Consider the following 19,180-nt stretch of genomic DNA (forward strand, 5'->3'; position numbering starts at 1 on the left):
TAGTACATACTAAGATAATAATACTCCTGCCTCACAAAGGGACAGGCAAAGGTTTTAAGAAGTTTTTGAACACCTGAGAAGTTTATACATAAACATTTTTAATTTTTAAAAATTCTAGTTTTCCAAAAAAATATTGAACTATGAAAAGATGAATCCAAATATGAAATCATAAATCATCTCCACTCATCACCCATAAAATAGGAGGAAAAGGAATGTTGTACAGTAAAATTCACTGAATTTCAATTGTCATTCAACAATCCAATTTATCAGGTTCAAATCGTTGAATATCACTTTAAATTCCCAGCAATTATTGACTATTTCTTTTTACAATCAGAAAAATCTATTATGAACATACAGTATAAACATTGTGCTGATCTGAATCGATCTATGGTAATAATAGGAATTGAGAGAATAGAAAATGTCATGGCATTCCAAGTAGTGATGTCTGTGTATTAGAACTGCTGAGTTGATAATGCATACTGAAAAAAAGTCATGAATAGCTCAGACCAGCCTGGCGACTTTGATGCTTTTGAAACCAGAATCTTGTTTTATTTTTATTAAAGAATGATACGGAATGAAAACCATGTATCATAGTACAAAGCTTTGTATCATGAGTAAGATTGACAATCATGGCTTGTCGATTTTAGTTGCTGACCTAAATCCTCATTCCTCAGTCGTAGAACTATGGACCAAGCGCGAGCATTTGCCTTTTATGTCATATACCGTCGACACAAACTTATGAAATTTATGAAAAGCTTGATAGCTTGAATAGTGATCTGATATTTGTTACACGTTTTTATTCTAAGACATAATATGTCTTAGACTAATTTTTAATGTTTCTTCAATCGGCAGGAAAACTTTGGTTTTTCAAAGTTATCTTACTTCCTTATTTTGGGGTATTTTCAGAAATCAAGATAAATAACCTACCAAATTTCCTACACGAATACAGTGTAAGTTGTATTATAATAGCTAGAGTACTTACGTACTGTATAGTACAGTAACTGTTCGTTTTTACCGTATAATTATATGATAATAGAAAGCTTTATTAAAAACAGCCATAACTTCCTTGTTTTCGGATATTTTCGAAAACGGGACTTACGCTTTAAAGAATTTGGGGTCGCTGAATCCAAATCCGAAATCAGAAATCTTCTATCTATATTTTTAAGGAAGTTAGACTTTGAGAAAAAAGTGATGAGTCATACTTTGTGGAAACGTCGGCACAGTTGTTAGATCTTGCCTCTGCTTGCCTCGAGGGGAAAAGACGTGACAAAACGAGGTTCCTGGATAGGAGTCACCATGTGAAAGACACGATTTGACTCAATGTACTTCGACAAAAAAACGAGAACACTGTTCAGTGTTCAAGTTGCACGTCTCCTATCGTGTGAAAGAGGCCTAACCGTACCATATAGGAACGTGCCATGATCGGTCACCGTACAATTTCTCGGAGAGAATATTTTGCTGGTTACGTTCCGTTCCGTTCTGTTCCGTTCTACAACCGGTGTAAAGCCGCGTATGTACCGCGTTTTAGACCCAGCTGTAACCTTTAACTAGTATAGCGTATGCGCGTATGTGCTATGTGTAGCAGAAGTGGAAGGTGCATGCACGGTCATCATACGCGTTGTATACCCGTTACAAACACGGATATAACCCGTTTATAACGTGTATGTAACGTTGTCGATAAGTAGCAGTGGGCATTAGCAGTTACGTGTCGGTCACGTTCCTATACCGGTCCTAGTATGATACGGTGCAGTAGTGGGCAGTTACTCCTTTACGGAGTAACTCATGTTTTCAAATTTCCATCGGACTATTTTATTGCGGTTTAATATTGTTATTAGTTCTAGCTTTTGCTAAAATTCAGTTGAATAATAAAGTGCTATGTCAAACGCACGTAACTAGTCCGATGGAAATTGGACGTGTACAACGTTGTCAAATACTTCGTCCATAACTGATTATAAATTGTCATTAATTATTATTTTTATAATAAAACCGACTATTCGTAGTATCCATTGGTGTGGGGGGGGGTGTTTATTGTGAGGAGGTACTCAGCCGTTCCAATTTCCAAATATTCCAAATATTACACTATTTTCGTGCGGTTGTCTATAGCAAAAATTCTTGAGCAAATATTACGTCCGTCAGGTGATACATAAGATTGTAGAGCTGACTCGAATCCTATAAATATATTCCACCGCACCAAAATAGTATACGTTTCAATTGTATATAAGCGTCTATGCAAAAAATGAAAATAAACCCACTTTTAAACCACCCTCATCCGGTGGTAGGGATGGGGACGTTTGATATCCCCTTCCAACTAGTCACAAAATGCTGTGAAGTCAAAAATAGTGTTGTGTTCTAAACAATCACTACCTACAAATTCCTTTGTCATTCATCTATTGTTGAAAAACTGAGAATTCACACTCACCACTAAACCAGCGGCAACAGTCGTAGGAAAATGCGTAAAATAGTGAAATTTACATACATCAACATAAGAGAAGAGAATTTAAGAGAAGAGAAATAAGATAAGAGAAATAAGATAAGAGAAGAGAAGAGAAAACAAACTGAAGAGAATTTAATGCTCTGTAATCTCATAATAAGCTTGTTTTTATTATCATTCGTTTAAACAGTGTTTAAGAGCAAAATATTGGAGGAAATGTGTTTTTTTTTAGAAAATGTTACCATACACTCATGTATATTATAGTGAATGTTAAATGTTACCATATACGAGCGGAATCTCGGAAGACATGGAAAAGTGTTGTTAGATTAATCTAGTAGGAAATTTTGAGGGAGTTAATTTCGTATGGAACAGTCAAGTCCACTGAGGGATAAGGCTGGTCTCCGGGGATCAGGCCTCGCCCCGTCTAAGGAAGTACTTGATCCACCAGCCGCGGATTGCTGGCTCTCATGGCGAAGGGAGAAGCCGCCAACTAGGGGGAGTAAGATAACTCCGCCCCTGAGAGAAGCCTGTCCTATTGGTATTTTTTAGTATAATATTCAAATTTTTATAATGAAACATATCTCCAAAATGAACTTATGAACCAAATTGAAAAAATCTGGTGTGGCGCACTCACACAACTTTCCTTGCCGTTACTAAAATAATTGATTACCTGACGCTAGTGTTCCCGCGGATCTAAAGTCTACTAATTCAAAGATCTAAGCCAGCTGGTGTCAGGACAATAACGCTGGAGACAAACGAAGTCTGCTATCTCTTCATAGTGAATGATTTAATAGAATCAACAGTTACCAACAGTTTGCAATTAAAATAATCACATTTTATTGAATTTCGAGCTTATTTTCAATTTTAGGTGAAAATGTTACTGAACATTAATTGTAGAGATTTTCATGTTCAACCTTTTCACCTAAAATTTTCTGTTTAAATTGTATCTGAAGCCTGATAATTGGGAATCAAAAATCAAACTTTGCATAGTTGAAGCGGAGCTCCTGAAGTTTTTACTGATATGGGACTTGTGGAAGTTGATAGAGCTTATCAATGACTATCCTAGGTATAAATTTAATCAAAATCGTTGGAGCCGTTTTCGAGAAAATCGCGAAAACCCCTGTTTTTGACGACATTTTCGTCATTTTAGCCGCCATCTTGAATTGCATTTGATCGAGAATGTTCGTGTCGGATCCTTATAGTGTAAGGACCTCAAGTTCCAAATTTCAAGTCGTTCCGTTAATTGGGAGATGAGATATCGTGTACACAGACGCACATACACTCATACACACACACACACACACACACACACACACACACACACACACACACACACACACACACACACATACAGACCAATACCCAAAAACCACTTTTTTGGACTCAGGGGACCTTGAAACGTATAGAAATTTAGAAATTGGGGTACCTTATTTTTTTCGGAAAGCAATACTTTCCTTACCTATGGTAATAGGGCAAGGAAAGTAAAAAATATATGTGGATTAGTTCTCTTCTGAACTGTTCTCAATTGTTCTCTTCTGTTCTCACTGAACTTATGAACGAAATTAAAAAAAATATATGTGAACTAGTTCTCTTCTGGTCCCTGAGGGTTCAGGCTGGGTTTTAAATTCTTCAGGTCTCGTTATCGCCCAGTCTCAGGAAGTACTGGATCCCCCAGCCGTAGGTTGCTGGCTCTCATGATGAAGGGAAAAGCCGCCAACGTGGTGGGGGGGGGGAAGCATTGCATTGGGGGGACTCCGTCACTGGTAGTAGCCTATGGGTTTTCCAGTGGAAGTTCACACGGAGAAAAATCGAGCTTTGTAACTAACTAAAAATAGTTGGAAGTGCAACTACCAGCTATCATAATCAACTTCTAGTTGAGATGAAAACATTCCTATTGGGGTTAAACAGAATTCTCTGTCACTTCAATAAAACTATCTTGTTCTAGTATGTTAAAATTTCAACCTGAAAACAATCGTTTCAACATAGAATTATTGATCCAATTTTTAGATTGTGGGATCTACTAGTCATCGGCTGTGACGTCACGGTTCAACAGCCTCTATTACAATGTGATAGTTGTTTCAACAGGTGTTGCTTCATTTACAATCAGTACGGTATTATTTATTTATATAAATAACAATATAAATTTGAGTAGGTACCCTTTTTAAAAGGGTAATCAGATTTATATAAAAAAGTAGCCCTAAAGAAAAAATATAGTATTATTTTTTATTTTCACAAGATCCCTAGTTGATTGTATTCTGGAGTTAGTAGATTTTGATTGTTGACGCAACTTACAGAAGTCTAGTAGAATTTACTATATACAGATAGTTCAAACAAACGTAAAAATAGTTTTTTTCTGGCAGATGGTTCTAGTAAACTCAGCATTTACTATTTTGCAGGCTATCTCAACTATCCACTTTGTTCTGCAGTCCCAAGACCTGGTTATTTTTCTAACAACAATACTGTTAGCTACTTCTACACGATCTTCTAGTAATATTGACAAAAAAATCACGATATACCGATTGTTGATTCAACTTGACTGATGATAATAGCAATTGCTGAAGTGCATTTGACATTTTTCACACTAATATTGGAGGGCAATTATACTCCGTTCAACAGCTATTATCTGGTCATGGGTTCGAATCCCGTCTGGCACTTGGTTGTTTGGCCATCTATCATAGTAGGCTACCTAGTTATTGTAGAAACTCCCCTACAACTGATTCGAGTTTACTTTTAATTATTCTTATTACTTTCCAATATGAATTTATAGTTGGAAGCACCAACGATGTAGTTCACTAAAGCTTGTTCCAATCGGAGGAGTAGAATATTTTTATTTCCTATATGAATGTCTTCTTCAATTTTCGTTAGTATTATGAAATATATATACATACATTTATTGCTTCCACCTCTAGGTACAGGAATATTAAATTAAGTTGATACTCGATAAAAATATTATTGTACCTCATACACACTAAAAGTGAATGCGATAGGTATACAACAAATTCTCGTATTCACTGCAACTTGAATGATAGATAAATTATCTCAAAAACCGGCTCTTGGCTTGCATTCCAAGTGGTCAAATTTATCACTTTGCTGATACTTTTTTACAGACTTTTTGTCTTCGCTCATCCAGTAGTATCTCATCCAGAGGCACATACTGTCCACCATTTCTTTAAAAAATACATTTTTTTAAATTTGTAAACAAATGTGAATAATGAGAAGAACAATATTGAAGTGATATAAAGTCTTCTTAGAGGAAGCGTTGTATAAGTAATGGCTTAGGTCATGTACTTTGAATTAGTTGTAGTGAATAGAGCTTTTAGCCGTGGTTGATTCCAGGGTGAGCCGGCTCCTCGTAGATGAGCTCTGGCTGCCTCAGCCTCAGATTGCAGTTGAGACTTTATAGACTCGCAGAGCGGTCTTCCAACCACTTCTCCATCAGCAAACCGGCCGCCAAATAACTTTGTTTTCGAAAATAGTGCTGGACTATCGACTCCATATCACGCTTACTGGATACACTTTTCAAGTCATCAGCAACATCATCATCATGGTAAGAAATTATTATGCTATTGATTTTTTGGTTATTTGTGCTTAGGCTACATTATATTATAGTTTAATATCACCAGACGTGAGTGTCATTTATTTTACACAAGTCAATCTTGCGCACTGCACTTAATAGCTCATCAGAACAAGAACTAATAAATAAATAAGAGAGTACAGAAATAAGAATTAATAAGAGGAATCGTTACAGAAAAGGGAACTATTAAATGTTATTTATTGAAAATTGATGTGAAAAGTAATAAAAATACTATATAATTTGTTGTGTAGGCTACTACTGGAGGTACATATGAAAGTAATATAGCCTGTTATCTAATTATTAATAAATAATACTATACTATAATTGGCTATGTACTACATATTAGATCTAAATTAAAATAATAGTTATAAGATGGATTCGCACACAGCAATGAACCGTGAAAATATTATTTGCATGAGTTCTAATGGTATTCTTAATATTATTCATTGAGTCGTGCTGAGTGGGAATGGTCCAATTTGAACTTATGGGAATTATATTTTTATTTTTCACTATCACTGTTGTATGTGATTCCAGCTTTATCCAGTGTCAGCCTTACTGAAAATAAGCGATGAATCTGAAAATTAATAACTCAATTCAAAAAAGGATAGGCTCACTTCTCAAGTTGAGAAAGGGAAATTCTGAAAGGTTATTGAAATGATGAAAATAATGATAAACGGTAATGTTATGCATTAGCTTGGACCTCTACGCATATCACTTCTCGGAACTATACAATAATTCGGAATGTGAGAATTCATGGATCAAACAAAACTCTGACTAATTTTCAATGGAATGGATATGTACAACTAAAAATGTGAATATGATTGGAATTAGTTAAGATTTCGATAAAGCTAAGTGTTTTGGGATCCATTCAAACTCAAGTATAATGGTAGCACATCCGCGTCAATTCAATGAGTTGTTTTATTGAAGAGAAACTTGGACTATCAAGCAAACGACTTTTTTGAGAAAAAATATGTATAGAACTGTCATAAAAATTATTTTCCATATGACACTACACTAAAATCAATTACACAATGAAATAACATAATAATAATTTATTGTTTGATAAAAGAAAATGATTTTCACTTACCGTATCCTAAGCTCTAATATAATATAAAATAATCTAATCAATTTGGAAATGAGTAAAAATGAAAACCATATTTTTATGAAGGTTTAAAATATAATGAGCTATAGACTCACTAATAAGCTACCGTACTCAGCTTAATTATGAAATTACCTGGTCTCTTTAAGTGTGATTTTTATACATTTTTTTATTACTGTATCCTAGAAAGGGTTGATTAAAGACGATAATTTGAAAATAAAATTACTTTTTATTGATCTCAAATTATAGAAAGGTTCACTTTAGTTTTCTTTCTCTATTTGAATTGACTGGTTAGGCCTAGACCCAGACCAAACATCTCACAATTTTTCATCAAAAGCTAAAGCTAATGAATTGATTTTGTGAGTTCTCATAGAGCTAGAGAACCCAATAACAAATTTTATGGCTGAAAAAAATGCTGAACAAATTTTATGGCTGAAATTATTCTGTAATGAAACATTTGTAGCTCTATATAATATATCCTTGAATAGGCCTAAGCTATCAAGAACTTGACTTCATTTCAAGCATGGGTGCACCTTAATCTGGCTTTATCGTGTGAGAAAATTCAAATCCACTAAGCCTTGAAGCATGAATGCTTGCTCTACAATTAAAAGAGTTAGGTAGAGTAAAATACGAGTGGAAAAATATTTTGCAAAGCAAATTAGGGTACCGGTACTCGTATTTAACTGTGAGCTATATTTGGTTTATTTGAGCTTTAAATACAGTAATAAAACTAGCCTATATACTCAGCTTTTATCAAACTAGTAGGCCTCTAATTTAAAAAGATTTGGATTAGCCTATTTGTTAAAAAAGGGAAGGCTTAGTCTGGCATTCCATTTCTTCAGGGTTTGAATGATTATGATGTCTACAACATTGAAAAACTGTAATAATGGATAGCATTTTTTATTTTTATAAAATTCTTGGTTAAACTGGTGGGATTCTATGGTTCGCGATTTGCAGAGTTCATCCTTTGGAAACAGTTACTAGTTTGGAAGGAAGAAGATTGAATAAGGTCATATAGGCTAATTTGCAATGATTGAAGGTGATGATGTTTGCTTTATAGGCCAGTGGAATAGCCATAAAGTTATTAGAGATAATGGAAATTCCATCATTATATAAGCTATCTTATTGTGTGGAAGTGTCGAAGTTGAGTTACCGTAATTCTATGAATCATAGCTGCTGATAGTTTCAATGTCAATCACTTCGCACATTTGACTTACAATAAAAGGTAAGTTGCCATAATACTCTTTCAGTCAAGTACCGTACCTTCTTCATCTGATGATGTGACCTACATGTAATATTCAATAAGTGTTCATGTAATTGGAAATATTATGAATGGGCCAGTTTCTAAGAAAACAAAGCAATTAGTGAAGATTTAAATTTGAATATTGGGTAAGGGTAGCTATTGAAATTTATAGTTCCAATATATAATTCATTGATTGTGATAATAGTCTAAATTGAACGACCACTCTGTACCAGGTAGTATTTTTGGCAGTTTGAACAGTTGAGTTTGTACACCCCTGGGTTTCGTATAAGTTTTGTTTCTGTTCTCTTATGGTTAGTAGGTTTCTAAATTAATGAAGACATTCTAAAAATTTTGTGTCTGTGTAGTTTAAAATTTCTTATATCGTCCGAATTTATTTTGGCAAATGCCTTCAAAAGTTTTTGTAAACTATAGTCTTCATGACTTTTTATTTTTCAGTTGTTGAAAGTTAGTTTACATTATCGTTACTATCACTGATATTTCTCGATTAGAAATAACATATCCGACTATTCATTATTTTAGTAATACAGTATAGATACTGTACAGTACAATAATCTATTTTTGGGCTGTGAAATTATTTTCAATTGCTTTCGATCGATGAACCATGAATCACCAAACGCATTAGCTTATAGTTTGATGATACCGGTTTGATCATGAAAATTAGAACCGTTATAAGTCTCTCAAGGAAAAAACCGGTCCAAATTTCACTGATGTTAGAAATTTAAAAAATGCATTAGAATCAATGACGTCCATGCTATAGTGGATAGCAGGAAATTAGTTAATTAATGAAATTTATGTGTGATTTACGCAAATAAAATATGAATAGGCGTGTTATAATATGTTCAAGTGTAGACAGTTTTGCTAGAATATTGTGTTTTGGTCTTGTGTTCAAGGATTACCACTTATGTAAGTTACGTGGTTTGAAAAGCGATTGGAAAAACTATATATTTAGAAAATAAAAACATCCCACACGGAGACTAGCATTTGATAGTGTTATTCAACAATGATATCGTATTATTATTGATCCATCCCACTTCTTTGTTAAATACATGAAAGCATATAAATACGCCCACTTACGTATCAAAAGGAACATAACAGAAATAGGATGAAAAATGTACAAAATGTTCCTAAATGAAATCGAGGGAGGATCTTGAATTTATCGTTCATCAATCACGGTATTCCATAAAATTGATTGCTAGCTAAACTCTGAATCTCAATTGTTCGCCTCAATTTACTTACACTTACACTAGGGATGATTAAAAAACTATACAAAATACATATACAGAGCTCTACCATAGATTCGGCATGTTATGAGAAAATGATTTTGAGGTATTATTAATTTATTATACCTATATCTTACTTTCGATTAGGGATTTCAACCAACCCTTAGAACATATAGAATATAGAACACCGTACTTTTACCCAAGCTCATTCACAAGATTGATGGCTTCTGAAATAACCATCCAATCAGCGGGAAAACAACAAAAGTTAGACTTTGACTCAAGTTAATGATAGTGTGCCACGTTACAATAAGAAAATTCTGCCAATGAAAAAAGTTGAAATCTTCGCTCAATTTACAATAAAAACACTGATTTGATGAGTAGGGAAATGGATTAGAGAAACTGATTGACATCTATTTTCGCGTCTTACTAACACTAACACTGTATTATTAACACTGATTAGGACGTCCTCGGTGATTTCAAGTTCAGCAAAACACTGAGCTGTGTGTTAGCGACCTTTTCTATTGACAGGTGAATGTTACGGCAACATGTAGGAAGTGATATCAAATCGAAATGCAGTTTTTGTGGCCAATGCTAATGAAGCGGCAGGAAATATCCTGGTGAATCGAGAAAGCCTAAGGTGAACCGGACAGAGCAAGAGATGAACTAAGGCGCAGGCGCAGCTTAGCATAGGACTTGACATAGGTGACCGGGCAGGCGGACCTCTAGGTCAAGATCGCAGCAGCGACAGTGAGATTCTCTTCAAACTGTCAGCATTGATGTGCGAGGAATGCGACAGATCGAAGTACAGCAGCAGCTGACCAGCTGACCTCTAGCTCTGCTCCAGTGGTCGTGAACTGCTACCGCGGTCCAACGTCCAACAACACACTCCAGCAACAAAAGCGACCAACTAATTTGTTCATTTATCTCGTAATCAATCTAACTCAATTTAAACTTAATTTAAGTTATTTAAGGCTGTGCAAAGGCTGAAAAAACTTTCTACTGGTGAAATTTTTTAAAGTTTTTCGATTTGTATACAATCAAGCTATCAAAATGAAAAAGTTTTCTCAGGACGAATTTTTTTTTCTCCGATCATTACTTTTTGCGATATGAGCGAATAGAGTATAAATTATTGGGACAGGCCATTTCATATTCGGTAAGAGATAAATCCATGAACTTTTGAGGATATATTCTTTATGGTATTGTTGATTGAATAAAACAAAAATTTTCTGAGAATATCAATTTTTGAGAATGTTATTCAATTTACCAAAAATGACAAAAAATTACTCAACTAAACGTTATTTCTGGTCATTTTTGATATATTGAATAACTTTCTCAAAAATTTATATTTTCAAGAAATTTTTATTTTATTCAATTAACAATACTATGAAGAAGAATTTATCCTCAAAAGTTCATGGATTTTTATCTCTTACCGAATTTGAAATGACCTGTCCCAAAAAATATAAATTTTATGCCCTCTTATCTCAAAAAGTAATAGAAAAATGTAAAAAAAATCTATTTGTTAGCTTCATTGTATACAAATCGAAAAACTTTTAAAAATGTTACCAGTAGAAAGATATTTTTAGCCTTTGCACAGCCTTAAGAAATGTGGTTGATCTTGTACTCATCTATTTCGTAATAAAGACTTTGTTGCGAATCTTATCTAGTTCGGTAGAAAGTAGATGATGCGGGGAAATGGAAATTGTTAGGAAATACTTCTGTTTTCTTTGCATGGTTCATTATTTCTAACAGTGAATGCAAGACAACCTTGAGCTGCGTTCACACTGGTCAAGTTGACTTGAATTCAAGTTTTCATAACATCAAAAAATATAAAATTATGAAGTGAAAAATATAATGCACTAGCTGGGCCGGCGAACTTCGTACCACAAAATAGTTGAATAATGCATCTCATGTCATCTTTAGCTGAATGCACACCTGAGGAGGCGCGATGCGGTATTTTTGACCGAGCGAAGTGAGGTCTAAGATTCAAGCCGACGGTTTGGCATTTCTCTAATGTTTCAATGTTTGAATGTTTTAATGTTTAAATGATTGAATGTTTAAATGTTTGAATGTTTAAATGTTCATATGTTGCGCATTTACGGCGAAACGCGGTAATAGATTTTCATGAAATTTGACAGGTTTGTCTCTTTTTTAATTGCGCGTCGACGTATATACAAGGTTTTTGGAAATTTTGCATTTCAAGGATAATATAAAAGGAAAAAGGAGCCTCCTTCATACGCCAATATTAGAGTAAAAATCTGGTGTGGCGCACTCACACAACTTTCCTTGCCGTTATGAAAATTGATCACCTGACGCTAGTGTTCCCGCGCATCTCAAGTCTACTATTCAAAGATTTGAGCCAGCTGGTGACAGGGCAATAACGCTGGAGACACACATGAGGTCTGCTATCTCTTCATAGTGAATGATTTAGAAGAATCAACAATAATTTGCAATTGAATAATCACATTTTCTCGAATTTAAAGCTTATTTTCAATTTTAGGTGAAAATGTTACTGAACATTAATTGTAGAGATTCTCATGCTCGATCTACTCCACTTGATTTTTTTCGTTTAAATTGTATCTGAAGCCTGATAATTGGGAATCTAAAATCGAACTTTGCATGGATGGGGAAGACCACCTGAAATTTTTACAGATATGGGACTTGTGGCAGTTGATAAAGCTTAACAATGACTATTCAAGGTATGAATTTGATCAAAATCGTTCGAGTCATTTTTGAGAAAATTGCGAAAAACCCTGTTTTTGACAACATTTTCGCCATTTTAGCCGCCATCTTGAATTGCATTTGATCGAAATTGTTTGTGTCGGATCCTTATAGGGGAAGGATCTTAAGTTCCAAATTTCAAGTCATCCCGTTAATTGGGAGATGAGTTATCGTGTACACAGACGCACATAAACTCATACACACACACGGCAGTTGATAAAGCTTAACAATGACTATTCAAGGTATGAATTTGATCAAAATCGTTCGAGCCATTTTTGAGAAAATTGCGAAAAACCTGTTTTTGACAACATTTTCGCCATTTTAGCCGCCATCTTGAATTGCATTTGATCGAAATTGTTTGTGTCGGATCCTTATAGGGGAAGGATCTTAAGTTCCAAATTTCAAGTCATCCCGTTAATTGGGAGATGAGTTATCGTGTACACAGACGCACATAAACTCATACACACACACGGCAGTTGATAAAGCTTAACAATGACTATTCAAGGTATGAATTTGATCAAAATCGTTCGAGCCATTTTTGAGAAAATTGCGAAAAACCCTGTTTTTGACAACATTTTCGCCATTTTAGCCGCCATCTTGAATTGCATTTGATCGAAATTGTTTGTGTCGGATCCTTATAGGGGAAGGACCTTAAGTTCCAAATTTCAAGTCATCCCGTTAATTGGGAGATGAGTTATCGTGTACACAGACGTACATAAACTCATACACACACACACACACACACACACACACACACATACAGACCAATACCCAAAAAACACTTTTTTGGTCTCAGGGGACCTCGAAACTTATAGAAATTTACAAATTGAGGTACCTTAATTTTTTTCGGAAAGCAATACTTTCCTTACCTATGGTAATAGGGCAAGGAAAGTAAAAATCAGACTATAGAATTATTCATCATAAATCAGCTGACAAGTGATTACACAGATGTGTGGAGAAGCCAGTCTATTGCTGTATTTCTATAAGGTTTATAGTTTCAATCAGGTACTTGTGGATGAGAATACTGCGTGAGGTCTACTGTTCACAGAACTACTAGTATTTATATAGATAATTCTCCAACTGCAAAATAAATAATTTACTGAAAATCAATCAATTCTGAACACCGAAGACAGCACAATTATTCGAAACAAAGCATTGTCTTTAGAGCATGTAAGACCTGAGGCCGCACTGCTGGATGGTTACACGCAGAACAGTCATTTTGTTTTTAGTCGGGGCGTTTAAAATAAAATACATGGGCGGTTATGGAGCAGCACACACTCTTTTCTACTATCTACCGACGGCTGTTGTATGACGCAATGATTATAACAGCTGATTTTTATTTCTGTACGTGGCCAGCTCACAAATCTTCTCCCATAAGGATTACATGTAAACTTTGAAGGACCGTAGGAAAGAGTCCTGAAGTCGGATTATGAATTTGATAGACCATAAACCTAGTCCTGAACATAATGAACACAACTAAAGAAAAAATCGTCAAATTCGGTGCACACGTAAAAAAGTTATTGAATGTCAAAACTTGAGGCTCGATTTTTTATTTATATAGATTTTTTCATAGACGTTAGAGAATTATTATTGGGGGGGGGGCAAAAGTACGAAGATTACCGGGGGTGGTGAGGGGTGGTTTCTGACCAAGTTTGAATTGCAAGTCATTGGAATAGTAACGAGGAAGATGATGATAAGAGATGAGTGGACCTACAGTTCAAAATGGGTACTGAACCACCGGGAAGCGTTTTACAACTCATGAATCATTACTTTTCAGAGGAATTGACTCAAGTGGTCACCCTTCCAACGGGAATAGCGGGCTTAGAGGAGACCCAGGAAAGGTCGTTTGCAAAGAAATTTCGACATTCAAAAATTTGGAGATCTCCCAGACGAAACTGTGCATTTCACAATATTCTCAACTATATAATTAGAGAGAGGACACAGAGTAGTTACCAGGAAAACCTCTTAACCAGGAGAAATTTCATTCTAAGGAAGGGACTTGAAGGGGTCCAGAAATTTGGCTTTTGCAAATATTCAATTAACAGTATTTTCAAGGTCATCATCGGAGTGAGGAGCCGGAAAACATGGGTCCCACACAAGCTAGGGTAGGAAAAGTCAGGGGGGGGGGTGCAGGGATCATTTTTCAATACGTCCCAATTTTTGCAAATTGACCAAATTCTTTCAAACTCAGCTTTTAAATTCCTAGACAACTGGTTGTATGGTGTGTATTAGTGTCTATGTGATTGACTTCACATTCAGTTGAAAAAAAATGGAAAAAATATGAAACCTGCGAATTTTTAATTTTAGGAGGTATTAGGCAAATTTTTCAACTTCTGAACCACTGATTTTACAACACAATTGAACTAATCCTTTTTTGTTCAGAATCGTCAGATACATCTATTCCCGAGAAAAATTTCGATCAGATCGGCAGGGGGGCCGGGAGGATCCCACTTGAAAAAATAACTCCACCCCCACAGTTGTAAAAGATGAAGTGGCGGGCGAAGCCTGCCCCCCAGCCGGAGTGCGAATCAAATGTAATATGGAAATACACCCATACTTTCGAGGATGATTGTGATGAGGAATGTGTGCAGTAACAGAGCATGTAACACTCAATCAACATTCAGTTCTGAGCTCCTCGGACAGATATTCAATGTGATCAAAGGAAACGTTTTTAATAGCTGGTGACTCATTCGTATTGTCATCGTCGTTAGTTAGCAAAAATTATGCATTACAATATTATTGTTCATGCACTTTACTTGTAATTTACATACAGTAAATTAACAAGTACCAAATAGGTGATTAGCTGATGTTTGTAATTATGAGTACCCGTATTGAGTATGAGCTTCCTATCGCTGAATATTAAAGGGGAATTTTAATTGTAATCCTCTTAACAATTCACACCTTCCAACTCAAAATAATTACCGGTACCATATTCAATATATATATCTGACTATATAACTGACTATTGCTGTACGATTCATCATATAGGACTATAGGCTGAGTATAGGCTGAGTATAGGCTGATTCATTGTCCATCGATTGCCTATCTTCAATGCTTTTGTGAGATATCTCACAAATCTTGAAGTTGAACTACTGGATCTTGAATATTGATTAGTTGTAATTGAGCTACAACTTAGGCCTACTGGTATGCTGCATGTTGCCTGACTTATGTTAAGTAGTACCGGGTGACCCAGAATAACGGGAACTTTTAAAAACGACATAATAAAAGTGGAGAGGGCAAAACATGATTTTATTTAAACTAATGTAAAGTTCAAGACTTGCCATTTGAGAATTATTAATAAAATCTATCACTTTTTGATAATTACTTCATTTAGATGGCTTCCTCCTGTACGAATACACTCTTGAAATCTCTTTTGAGATTCCTGAACGATTGCTGCAACATTTCTGTTGAGATATTGTTAGGCTAATTTCATTCTGAATCGTCTGTTATAATTCAACCACAGTCATTGGTCAAGTTGTGAAAACCTGATTTTGAGATAGCTCCACAAACAGAAAATCGCAGGTGGACAGATCCGCCAGGGGACCAGGAAACGCAACCTAATCGTGAGATTACACGGTTACCTCACTCGTTCAGTTGCCATTAACTGCCGTGCAGTGTGGATTTCGCTTACAATTTGATTAATAATTTTGAATTGAATAAAAAAATAGAACCCGCGATATCCCAGATGAGATATTGCAGCGATCAATGAGGTATCGTCAACACAGATTTGAACAATGTATTCGTTCAGGAGGAAGCCATTTAAATGGAGTAATTTTCAAAAAAAGATAGATGTTATTAATAATTCTTAAATGGCAAGCGTTGAACTTCTAATTACTGTAGTTTGAATAAAATCATTTTTGCCCTTCCCACTAATATTTTATGGCGTTTTTAAAAGTTCCCGATATTCTGGGTCACCCGTACCATTTGTAGTATGCTTTCTGATAGAATATAGAAAGATAAAGAAAAAATAGCTCTCGAGAATTAAGAAAAATAACTGAAGAGGAATAATCATTCATAGTTATTGATAAAAAAACTTGATATTCTTATAGGATAGAGCATATAAAATTATAATCGATGACCAGGAATGATTTTTCAAATGGATGCTACCGTTCATGAAGGATATAAAGACTATAAAATTGGTTCTGGACTTTTCTTATGTATCCAAACAATATATTTAAAAATCAGAATCACTTTTAATTGCAAGAAAATCCCCTGTTTTATGTCTATATTGACTGGACTACTAGCAAAATAATAACTTCTATGGAGTTGGATAAACGTAGAATTTGAATAGATGAATCTAGACTAACTAGAAAAAAATGAAGGCTGATCAAACACTCAATCAGCCACTGGAAACACTCATAATATTTAACATATTTCCCTCTTAGAATTCCAGTTTTATGTTTAATCTCGGTAAGCCACTGATTCACCGACCCATAGTATAAGGGGTGTACGAGGGATTGCTGTATAATTATAGTTTCGTACAATATATTATTCTACTTTGTGTTCTTTTTCTCTTGCAACTAGGACTTCTAATCCACCTGACACAATAAAAGGGTTGGACGACTAATACTGATAGATATATAGTATACATAATGCATTAGGATAAATTAGTGCATCCATATACATCCCATGTAATAATATTCCAAATTATTTTAATAATATCGAACCGATAATTTAAATAAGTTATTCATTGCCCAGTTCTTGGAAAGATTATCCCACACCCAAGATGAAGTATCACCGTACCAGAATATTGAGTAATTACGTAACTAAGATGATATAAAATTTCAGCTCAATATAATTTCAAACGAAGCCGTTTGAAGAAAGTAGGCCAATTAGCTTTTGTTTTCACTAAACTATTTCAATGAAGTTTGTAGAGCAATATAATCATTATGGGCACAGTCAATTTAGCCTGTTTCCGTCAGAGTGATTGGGACGCTAGCTGTAGCCTAGGCATTAGCTGCAGTTACATCAATCAGTGGAGAGGGAAAACTAATTGCGTTTTTCAATATTCCTGTAATCGCATCTGATTTATCAGTCTTTTAGTCTTTTTCGAGTACTGATTTTCACTCTCCAGTGACTGGAATGTGCTTGCAGTAGCCTTGACTCAAGTGCCAATAGGTTGTTAGCACCAGCACCAGTGGAATACGCGCTCCAATATGTACGGGTTTGTAGTTCTTTATCAATGAATAAAATATTCAATATAGTACCGTACATATTACAATCAATGAATTATAATACACGTCTTGAATGCATATTTTTAGAGGTCCATTGATCTAAGTGTGGTCCAGTTCTCAGTTCTAGTAAAATGTTCAGTCTCTAATAATAGACTATTCAATTTGAATATTGAGATGAGTGTACCTTGCAAGTAGGCTGACGATAGTGTTGATAGGTTTCTTTTTTATCGAAATTTACTTTTATTATCAATCACTCTCAATCTCCAAATCTTTCAATTGTAATAAGTTCTCATTTGTGCATGTAAAATTATGATACGACTATTGAATTGAGTGAATAAAATAAGTCAACTTCAATCTAAAATGTTACGTGAATATCGCTGTCTCAACTTGATAATGACGGTTCCTATATAATCAAAATCAAAATTTCAATAACGCCTCTTACTTTAGACATGGATCTAAATGATAATTTTATAAGAGTACTAGCAGGTAACCCGTGCTCCGCAAGGGTCTATTTTAAAACTTTACAAACTGAAAACTTGACGTAATAAAATATTGGAAAATTGAAAATAGGCATATAACCATCCTCGGTTAATAAAGAATCTTTATGCAAAATTTCAAGTCATTCAGTCCATTAGTTCAGACGTGATGATGCGTCAAACATAATTTTCCTATCCCGTTACGTGTATATGCCAGTTCTTTCCATTATTATGTATAAATGGAAGGATTTATCAGTATCTTTGAATGAGAATAACTTTTGAACGGTTTGAAAAATCGATGTGCGGTTTTTAACATTCATTTTCTCTTGAAATTTCTGTATCTAAATCATGTATTATATGACTACCTTCCAATTTGAAAAAATGAAGTTGAATTTAAAATGGCGGTTGCAAGATGGCTGACAAAAATTTTGATTGGACAGAGAATCAGTTATTTTTATTCAAATAGGATCCCAATCATACCTTTCATCTAATCTCCTTTTTAAAAGAAATGTTCAGCTGTTTCTATACAACAACTGGAAGCATGACAAATTGAAAACTTGACGTAATGGAATCTCCAAGAATTGAAAATAGGCCTATAACAATCCTCGGTTAATTAAGAATCTATATGCAAAAGTTAAATTAGTTCAGACGTGATGATCTGATGATGCGTCAATCATAATATTCCTATTCCGTACGTGTATGAGCCAGTTCTTTCCTTTATTATTAGTATAGATACGGTAACTGAAGAAAAACTTAATACTTTGAAAACTCATATAGTATCATATTGATTTTTCTTCAATAAATCAATTTTAGTATCGATTATATCCTCCTCAATTTGAATCAGGCAGCCTTTTGCTTCTCCAATTCCAAACAAAATACCTACAAATTCGTTTCACTCCTAATTTGTCTCTAATAGTAGGCCAACATTATAACTGAAGAATATCAATAATTACGGTACTAATTTTATTATGATCTATTCATTCATTTCTTATCAATTCCAATGACACAGCATGAAACCCATTTTCATTTGTAGCCTACTGGTTGCAAAATTTTACATAGAATAATTAATTGATGAAATATATGATCAATCTTAATGATAACAACTTCCTTCAAAAAATGATTTATAAATAATACGTCTCGAGGATAAAATTAAGTATAAAAAAAAACGGAAGAATCGGGATTCGAACCGAGGAATATTCTCGCGGAAACCGAGTGACTCTACCG

The 19,180-nt window shown here is 34.6% G+C and overlaps 1 protein-coding gene across 1 annotated transcript in view; it reads left to right on the forward strand.

The window, feature by feature from the left end:
• Positions 1-5,541: 5,541 nt before the first annotated feature.
• LOC111048859 (phospholipase B1, membrane-associated) overlaps positions 5,542-19,180 on the forward strand; it is a 45,178-nt gene continuing 31,539 nt past the window's right edge. The window contains exon 1 of the mRNA XM_022334838.2: positions 5,542-5,978. Coding sequence (XP_022190530.1) covers positions 5,976-5,978 — 3 coding nt within the window. The 5' untranslated portion in view covers positions 5,542-5,975. The remainder of the gene's footprint in view (positions 5,979-19,180) is intronic.

Source organism: Nilaparvata lugens, chromosome 2, assembly GCF_014356525.2.
Source record: "Nilaparvata lugens isolate BPH chromosome 2, ASM1435652v1, whole genome shotgun sequence".
NCBI lineage: Eukaryota > Metazoa > Arthropoda > Insecta > Hemiptera > Delphacidae > Nilaparvata > Nilaparvata lugens.